This window comes from Sinocyclocheilus anshuiensis, unplaced genomic scaffold (assembly GCF_001515605.1).
Source record: "Sinocyclocheilus anshuiensis isolate Anshui unplaced genomic scaffold, SAMN03320099.WGS_v1.1 scaffold447, whole genome shotgun sequence".
Taxonomy (NCBI): Eukaryota; Metazoa; Chordata; class Actinopteri; order Cypriniformes; family Cyprinidae; genus Sinocyclocheilus; species Sinocyclocheilus anshuiensis.
In genome coordinates, this window is record NW_015552615.1 from 2,953,055 (window position 1) to 2,963,047 (window position 9,993).

Below are 9,993 nucleotides of genomic sequence, written 5' to 3' on the forward strand. Positions count from 1 at the left end.
GGGGTGGTGCGGGGCTTGATGATTCCCAAATGCTTACACAAAGAAGAGAATACCTTGGACTCAAAGTTTCTGCCTTGATCACTATGGATACTCTGAGGAACCCCAAACCTACTAAACATGCCCTCCACCAAGGCGTTGGCAACAGTCTCAGACTCCTGGTCAGGCAGTGCAAAGGCCTCAGGCCATTTTGTAAAGTAATCCATATCGGTCAAAACAAAGCGATTCCCCATCGTGGTGCGAGGAAATGGGCCCATGATGTCCACCCTCACCCGCTGCATCGGCTTTCCCACCGGAAACTGCTGTAGCTGGGCCCTAGACTGACCCTGCGGCCCTTTGCGTGCTGTACAAAGATCACAACGCCTGCAGAAGTCCTCCACATCATGCCTTAGCCATCCCCAGTAGAAGGCCTGATGCAGACGTCGAAGTGTCTTTGTCACCCCAAAATGGCCTGATCCAGCAGAGCCCTGCATGGCCTTTAACACTGCCTCTTGCATGTCCCCAGGCACCACGACTTGCCATCTCTTTTCTCCTGTTGCTGGCACCATCCATGCTCTCTGGAGAACCCCATCTATCAGCCGTAGACTTTGAACTTGAACTTTGAACTTGGCCCACAATCCCTTGGTGAATGGGAAGAGGGCCGCTACCTCCTCCCATGGCCGCTGCTGCTGTGTGTCTACCCACAGTATCACAGGCTGCAGGTCTGGGTCCCGCCTCTGATTCTCGACCCATTGAGTGACACCCACCTCTTGTAGCTCCCGGCAGACCAGTTCGGGCCCACCACTTCCCTCCACCTTCAGGCTAAGCTACAGCTCTCGGGCTTCTCTGCGCTCGCAATACTTGCATTCCTGTCTACTACATGGCCGTCTCGACAGAGCGTCGGCATTGCCATGCCGTTCCCCTGCACGATGTGTTATAGTGAACTCATAACTCTGCAATTCCTCGAGCCAACGAGCCACTTAGCCTTCTGGTTCCTTGAACGTCATCAACCACTGCAAGGAGGCATGGTCAGAGCGTATGGTGAAATGCTGACCGCACAGGTAGTACTTAAAATGCCTGATGGCAGCCAACAGCTCTCGCCATGTGACACAATATCTATTTTCAGCTTTGCTGAGCACCTTGCTGAAATAGGCCACTACTCTCTCACCGTCTGGCCACACTTGGGATAAGACTGCACCTATTCCATCCCCACTTGCATCAGTGTACAGAACTAAGGGCAGTTGGGGGTCGGGAGGTGCCAGGATGGGTGCGCACAGCAGGGCTTGTTTCAGAGTATTGAAAGCATTTTGACAGCTCTCTGACCAGACAAAGCACTGATTCTTCTGCAGGAGCTTATATAAGGGAGCAGCGATACAGGAAAAACCCCATACAAATTTCCTGTAATAGGATGTCAAACCCAGGAAGCTTTTTACCTCCATTTGGCTCACTGGAACAGGCCATTCCTGTACGGCTCTCACTTTGTCCACTGCAATGCCGATCCCTTCACTGCCTATATGATGCCCCAAGAAGGTCACCTCCCTGCACAACAGCCGACATTTATCAGGATGTAACTTTAGACCCGCCAATCTGATCTTCTCCATCACTGCCCTCAAGGCTGTGATAGCTGACTGGAACGAGCTTCCATGTGCCAGTATATCGTCCAAAAATACCAGACACTGCTGCCGCGAAATACCTTCCAGTACCCTCTCCATTGAGTGCTCAAATGTGGCCGGTGCATTGCAAAGACCGAAACATAGGACTTTAAATTGCCACAGACCTCTACCTCGAGTCGAGCTTGTGGCGTCAGCAGCACCTGCCAGTACCCACACCACAAGTCCAATGATGAAAACCAGTGAGAGCCAGTCACAAGGTCCAAACATTCATCCACACGGGGAAGAGGGTACGAGTCTTTCCGTGTCACTGCGTTGAGCCTCCGGTAATCAACGCAAAAGCGCCACTCCCCCCCCTTCTTCGGGACCATGACTACTGGGGATGCCCAGGGGCTCTCAGAAGGTTCTATTATACCGGCGCGCTGCATCTTCACCAATGCCTGCTCCGCAGCCTCTTGCCGTACTAAGGGCATGCGTCTTGGTTGCTGACATATGGGCGCTGCGTCCCCTGTGTCGATATTGTGCTGCACCAGGGAAGTCTGACCCAGGTCCCCTTCATCACAGGCAAAACAGTCCCGGAACGCCACTAACAGCTCCCACAACTGTTCTTGTTGCTGCGTGTCCAATTCACTGGAGCTCCTCTGCATTATCTCCTGCAGCGCCCTCATTGTTTCCCCCTTTCTCCCAGAAGCAGACCCAGGCCATGTGTGCAGTAACAGGGTCTCTTGCAGGGACACACATGGTAGCGCTGTGCAGCACGACTCATCCTTGTCATCTAGGTGACGTGTCCAAAACCCAAGTCCCTCAGTATGACGAGCTCCTGGTGGCCTCATTTTTACCACGTGACCATTGCTAAAACTCAACGTGGCCTTGGACAGGTGTAACTGACAGCCATGGTCCCTCAAAAAGTACACATTAGCTATCCACACTGTATGCTGTATGTTCATGCCCCCCACAGTCAGTGTCAACAGCCCCTTTCCTTTCATTGGTGCCAGCTCACCGGTTACTGTGCGAAGCTGAAACGCTGTGTCTTCTAGCTGCGTACCATCTGGCACCACATCAGGACGAACCACAGTCACTGTAGACCCTGTGTCAACTAGGGCGGTGCATTCAACGCCATCAATGCAAATGGGGATATGGCAAAAATCTGATATGGCTGTTCTGCCCACCACGACCACCCCATGCTCATTGCTCCCATTGTTCATTGTGGGCCAGTTTGTTTGTTCTGGTGATGAGCGGTACATGGGCTTGGGGGTCTGCAGTGTCCCGCCTACTGCGCCCCCCTTCCTGTTTCCCAAATTCTTAGCCAGCGTAGGGTATTCCTTAACCAGATTTCCCGGCTGACCACACCCCCAGCAAAGGTGGGCCTGTGTCTGCCGCCTGGGTGGAGGCAACACCAATCCACGAATCATCTATGTAATCTCATTCAGCCACTCAGGTTTTGGAGATGCCATCTCACCCCTTCCAGCTGCCCTGATGGTGGGGGAGGGGTCAATTGCTGACCCTCGCATTGCTGCTTCAACTGCATTTCTCTCTCCAGTGCCAACTCCAGGGCCTCTGCCAAATCACGTGGGCGTGCGAGCTGTGTATGTATGCGTAGCTCTGCTGGGGAAAGAGCTCTGATGAACTGATCGTGGGCCAGCTTGCTCTGCACCGATGGTGGAATATGTGCATAAGCTCGCCTTGCTAGGGATTCAATATCATTGGCCAGAGCCCGTAGTGGTTCTCCTGGAATTCTCTGATGGCTGTGTAACTCAGACCGGAGAAGTTCAGATCAGAAACACTGTCCAAAGTGGCGTCTCAATGCACCGACCAATGCACTGTAATCAGCCCTCTCACTAGTGTCAAGCAGCAACAAGCATGAAAGTGGATCATCTCTCAGGCAAAGAGCAAGCTGAAGGGCTTTCTGTTCCTCTGACCAAGCAAATGCATGAGCTAATAACTCAAATTGGGCATGAAAAACCTCCCAGTCCGATCTGCCAGAGTATTTTCGTGTTTTTATTCCAACCGGCTGGGCGCTGCCATTATTGTTTACCTTTAGTCCCATCACTTCTCGTGAGATCGGCGCGCCGGTGCCACCAGCAACTGGCGTTCGGCAACGGCGGCTAATGGCTGCCCGCTTTCTCGCTTTCTCAATTGGAAATCGCCGCGGTGTGCCCACCAAACATATGCACTGCCCCAGCTCCAGCATAACTGTAATCTTCCTCCATCTTAATACGAACGGGATTATCCATTCTCACCAGCGGACGAAAGAAGCTACTCGGCTAATGCACACTCAGTCAAGACTCAATCAGTGACTGCCCTTCTTGCTGTCTTCGATTCTTTTACTTCTCAGACAAGGACGAGGTGTTTTGATGCAAAAGGGGTGTTTATTTGGGCTGTTATCGGCCACAACCCACGCCGTACACACCCCGACTTCTAAGAGAACCGCACTTGAACCAGCGAGGCACTCTTCTGACCCCCCTTTTCTCTGTTCCCCCTTACACACACACACAGGGGGCAGAGCCTCTTTTCACATTCAACTCGAACATCCAATAACAGTTCGCAACACAAAAATGAATAAAGTGCAACGTTAACATTAAGCACATTGTTATCCCCAACACAACAACATTTTGGACATGCTACAATACTACATTTTATTATTTTTTTAATGATTTAAAACTACTTGTTGACAAATGGGTAAAACCTAGTGGTTTGAAGAATAGTGGTAAATCTTGGTAAAGATTTAATATTAGAGTTAATTAGATTTGGGGGCTGAACTATGATCTGTAAGTAGAGTTTTATAATGTCATCTAATGATTCTTTCTTTTTTCCCAGGAACTTTTTTTCCCCCAGACCTGTTGCTGTCTGCGTTTCCATTGCGGTCTAAAGTACCGAGAAGATTAGGCAAATAGTCTGGTGACGTAGGTCTGTGCGCGTTTCTCAATACCAAGTATGCAAATGTCGGACTTGCATCCTTGGTAGTTCGGACTTCGCAAGTTCGACTCGGAAGTGTGAACTCCCGTGGACGGGATGACACTGCCTCTTTTCGTTTTCATTTAAACATTTTAATAGCCGTGGAAATGTAGTGCAGGGAACGTACATACATTACAATTAAACAAAATATTATATCAAACAGTATTGCCTCTTTTCATTTTCATTTTAACATATTAATAGATTAATATAATAAAGACCAAATATTACCTGTTAGATTTACTCAAACCCAGTTATATGTTTAACCACTACAGAGACATCAGAGCCAGCGGCAAATGTCAGAAGGATCGGGGTGAGGCTGCTCTCCTCGGGAAACATGAGCACTGAGCACTTGCTGATCGCGTGGAGCTCAGGTCTCCGAAATCAGCAAAGCACAATTTCAAATACGTGCTATCTTTATAAATAAACCGCAGATTTGTGTGTTAAACAACTACATTTTCGCCTGATATACTTTTAAAACTACATTTCATGGCACAATAACAGTAATATTTTTTTTTAAATTATGCAAATAAATGGTGGTTGAAATACAATGCTGCGTGAACTCAACCAATCAGCATGTTCAGCGCCCAAGTCCTGCCCCCGAAAGTTCCGGACCTTTGGAAAAGTACTACCTCGCTAGCAGGGACTTTCTGAGGGGCAAATCTTTACCCGGAACTTTATTTAGATCCTGGTTCCTGCGGTGGAAACACACCGAGTACCGGCCCAAAGTCCCTAGTTCCTGGGGAAAGTTCCTGTGGTGGAAACGGGGCTTATGATAGTAATTATTTTTTACTCAGGAAAAAACAAAATGAAAAAGAACATATGCTAATGTTTTTTTTTTTTTTTTATTAAAGCTGTATTAAATTTTTATTGTTTTGATTCTTGAAACCCCCTTTCATCTTTGACACATGTATGTTTAAATAATTTTCAAAATAAACAGAACTGCATTTTGTAAAAGGTCAAATACATTTTTTCCATTACATAATTTATGTACTTATTATAATAAGTATAGCTACAATAGTAGATGGCCTACGGCACAAAAATACCAACAAGTACCATGGTATAATATTATTAATATTATAGGCCTAGTATTCTTTTAAAGAGATAGTTCACCCAAAAATGAAAATTCTGTCATCATTTACTCACTCTCAAGCTATTACAAACCTGTATGAACTTCTTTCTTCTGCTGAACACAAAAGAAGATATTCTCTCAGTTACAAGATGCATTTTGAGTAAATGATGACAGAATTTTCATTTTTGGGTTAACTACCCCTTTAAGTATCTTTGAGTATGTGGTACTGACACAGTTCTTTTGTAAGTGTAGTTAGCTGGTCTACTCTAAATCATGATTCAATTATTTGTTACCTGTTTGTTACATTTTTTTTCCAAGGTAGGACGGTCCAGTAACAGTGTAGTGAAAACACAAAACTAAATTCATATATTGAATTCTCAGGGGCAAGACTAGAAGAGGACACAGGGAAATATAATGGCGAAGCAATAATATATGCTTATAGTGAGGCGTTACTGCCATCATATACACAAACTTTGACATGGTTCGCCCATCGACGGAACTATATTCCACAGCGCTGATTTCCACACGGACCACTTTAAGGGCGGGACAGATTCTTTGACATTGCTGTAAAGGGGGAGGGACAAAAACAAACAGTTACAAAACGTGTCAGAAAGTAACAACCACTGATTCCTGCTTTACAGTTACAATAATACTCCATTATTGTAACTTTAGCGGAATCATGTATCAGCGGCCGCTGCAGTCCGCCGTTAGACAGTTATTAAACGCTTCAGCATCGAGAGCTGTCCTCGGAAAGGTAATTTATAGATACTTAAGTATCAAGAAAGGCAATAACATCACTTAAGTGCTTTATATTTGGGTCCTTTAAAACTTTGTTCTCATTTACGTTCTAAGACGGACATTGTAATGTTATTTGGAGTTATTATTTACATTTTGAAACGTAATGATGGACAACAGTCTTACCTAACCTGTACTTCTACTACACCAGGTGACAGTGTGTGTGTGTGTGTGTGTGTGTGTGTGTGTGTGACATAGATACATATATGTATGTACACACATGTATGTATGTGTATATATGCATTTAATATGTCTTATTTATGACGGTTGTGCAAGTGCATAAGTCAGTTAGTTCATTAGTCATATTAATACCAATTAAGGGATAAACAGGAGTCAGATCCCTATATTTCTTTCAAACTAGATTTGAAAGCAGTTTATATTTTCTTCCCAGGCAATTGAACAAGATGCGTGTCAGTCCAGGGCTTTGGTGGCTTGCTGGATAACAGCGGATGCGTGCGTCCCCAATCACTCACAATACCGAGCTCTTCACAGCACAAGAGAGGTGTGTGATGCTTTTTCTGATCTTGGTTTCCATTTGTCTCTCAGGCATCCTGGAGGAAGCCTCTAAGGAATCACCAAATAGAGTCAACATGGATAAAAATTACTTTTACCACAAAAGTAAAAAAATATATGTCTAGATACATTACATTGATGGCAATTGACATAATGCAAAAAAATTGAATAATTTTTAAAAGCAGGGTTCATTATTTTCTGCAAAGAAAAACTATGCTTTTATATTGATTTTAGGGTGAAATATGAATGTGTTTTCATAATGGTTAAGAGATCAAAAACACAAATGGAAGTACGGTAATATGGAAATTATGTTGTCAAACAAATTTACACAGTCAAAACTATTAGGTAACACTTTATTATAACGTCCTATTAATGCTAAAATTAACAATGAGCAATACATTTGCTACAGTATTTGTTACGTTAGTTAAAGGGGTCATATGATGCGATTTCAATTTTTCCTTTCTCTTTGGAGTGTTACTGGGCAGTGTAGAGTAGCACTTGTTGTTTGTCATTTCTCCGATCATAAATGCAGACATGGTTTTATGTTTTTGCGGCGCGATGCAACGCAACGCGTAAAAAGACAGTATAAGTCATTACAATAAGTAATTATGTCCCCACTGGATGCAACAAATGCCTCGTTTGTAATGGGTTTTAATGTTTTTGCCTCGTCGCTCCGGCCGGGACACGGCATCAACAGTATGTGAGGGGCGTAACATTTCCGTCTCACGCTTGAGGCATTCGGCCAATCACAACGCATTGGATAGCTGGCCAATCACAGCACACCTCGCTTTTTCAGACCTATGAGCTTTGTAAAAATCGACACGTTTCAAAAAGGCGGGGCATAGAGGAGAAACAATAATGTACAGTATGTGGAAAATAATGTTTTTTTTACTTTAAACTGCATAAACACATTTCATTACACCAAATACACAAAATAATGTTCTTTTTAGCAGCATCATATGACCCCTTTAATAAAAATACAACTGTTCATTGTTGGTTAATTTTAGTTCAGCTTTTGATTTTAAAAATGTATTTTTAAATGTTGAAATTAACTAAGATAATAATAAATGCTTTAGAAGTATTTTTATTGTTAGTTCATGTTAACTAATGTAGTTAACTAATATAATCAAATGGAAAATTACTCTGAAGTCTTGCCTAATTTTAGTTTTAAATAAATTTATGTAGCGACACAGTTGATATTTTCTACAAAACTAAAAATCTGAAATTCCAAAAGTCTAAAGAAGTTGAGAAACATATTCTCATTTCCTCCCTATACGCCCCCAAAGGGCAAGTGTTGATTATAGTGTACTAAACTTCTACTAGTCAGTATTCCTAATCATAGCAGTAAAACATAAAATCCCGGTGAGAAATCCATTGGGGAAGGTTTTATTGCATCCATAGTGGTGGCTTGAGGGAACATTTTCACTGCAGTGACTCCATAAAGTGTACCCAGTTTGAGCTGGAAGTTATTGTAAAATGCTGATCTTAAACAGGAATAGCTGATAGATTTGACATTTTAATGGCCATTTGTCAGTGTTAAAAATCAAAAGCCTTAGAGATCCTTCAAAATGCATCTTGTAACTGAGAGAGTTAGTTTTTCTCAAACGCGTTTTGTTTTGTATTAACCTTCCAATGAGTTTGTAACCTGCTTTTGTCAACATATTGTTTATATGCACTGTCTGTATACACCCATGTGTTTATGCCAGTGTTTTATATAGCTCTAATGCCAGATATGTTTCCATATTCTGTTACAAGCTGCATACTGTTAAAGAGACCCCACAGACTACAGATGAAGAGGTGGGGGCCTTGACCAAACTGATTGAAGCCATGGGCTTCACCGGACCCCTCAAATACAACAAATGGGTAAAGAAACAACCTCTAAATCTAGTGTTACAAAACAATTTTCTTTTAAATCGAGCCCGTTTTATATTGATGTCACCCATTTATCACAATTTTTCATAAAAACTGACACATGTGGGTTATATTTCATGCCAAAACCAAGTGATTTTTTAAATTTTTTTGCTTAAATATTATGAATATTTTTTTTTGCATTTAGCCCCCTTTATTTTTATAATTTCGTTCATTATTAATTCTTATTATTCTCATTACTGCATTGCCAAAAATGGTTTGCATTTCTGTAATATGGAAAAAATATGATATTTACCGTAATTGAAATATTGAGGTTATTTAAATTTTAAAGTAGTTCTAGGCTAATATAATAAAACAAAATGCATTATTTTATTCCAGTAATGAGAATATAGTGAGAGTCACCTTTGAGAATAATGATTTGTAAAAAAATACTCAAAAAATGTCCGGACACATTGCATTATAGAGATTTTGGTTGGGCGTTTTGCTTAATTATCATAAAAATGTCACTATGGAGAAAACTGCAATAGTCCTTAAAAATTGAATTTATTTTTTTAATAATAGATCTAAAAATATGCTTATTTTTATGCTATATAGGATATTAAAAAACATTTATTTGTATTTGGGTCAAAGACGAAAAAGGGTTTAAGCATAAAAACAATAAGTGTAATACTGCTTTAAATTGTTCTTGTTTTTCCCAAAATTTTTTTTAAACATTTTCTGTTTAATTCAATTGTAATTTTGTTTTTCTGAGCAAAAAATAAATATCATACATTTTCCCCTGATTTACAGAAGAGACCCACTAAAATGTCATTCAGTGTAACAATCTTGTCAGGCATATTTACAACAAAAATCAATTTATGACATATTAAAAGTCTAATTACTTTCACCCCAAATACTAATTAGTTGTTATTTTACATTTTTACAGTTTGCCACTATCCTAGGTTTTGCCCATTTGTCAGTAAGAATTTTTTACTCATTTAAAACACAATAAAATTGAATATGCTCCCTTATTCTTTTATATATTTTAATATGTACACGTCAGAATAAGCATGTTGTTTGAATTTTTACATAAATATTGTGTTACACTGAATGACAATGTAACATTATTTCAACCAAATTTGGACATTTTATTCTCCAAAAGCTATTTTAAAACACTTTACTTGCATTTAATATGCTTTCTATGGACATAAAATCACTTTTGTAAAT

The 9,993-nt window shown here is 41.6% G+C and overlaps 1 protein-coding gene across 1 annotated transcript in view; it reads left to right on the plus strand.

Annotated features, from left to right (window-relative positions):
• The first annotated feature begins 6,145 nt into the window (after nt 1–6,145).
• Nucleotides 6,146–9,993, plus strand: part of LOC107666149 (ubiquinol-cytochrome-c reductase complex assembly factor 1) — a 26,129-nt gene continuing 22,281 nt past the window's right edge. Inside the window, exons 1-3 of the mRNA XM_016457324.1 lie at nt 6,146–6,364; nt 6,797–6,907; nt 8,674–8,781. Of these exons, the coding sequence (XP_016312810.1) occupies nt 6,290–6,364; nt 6,797–6,907; nt 8,674–8,781 (294 nt within the window). The 5' untranslated portion in view covers nt 6,146–6,289. The remainder of the gene's footprint in view (nt 6,365–6,796; nt 6,908–8,673; nt 8,782–9,993) is intronic.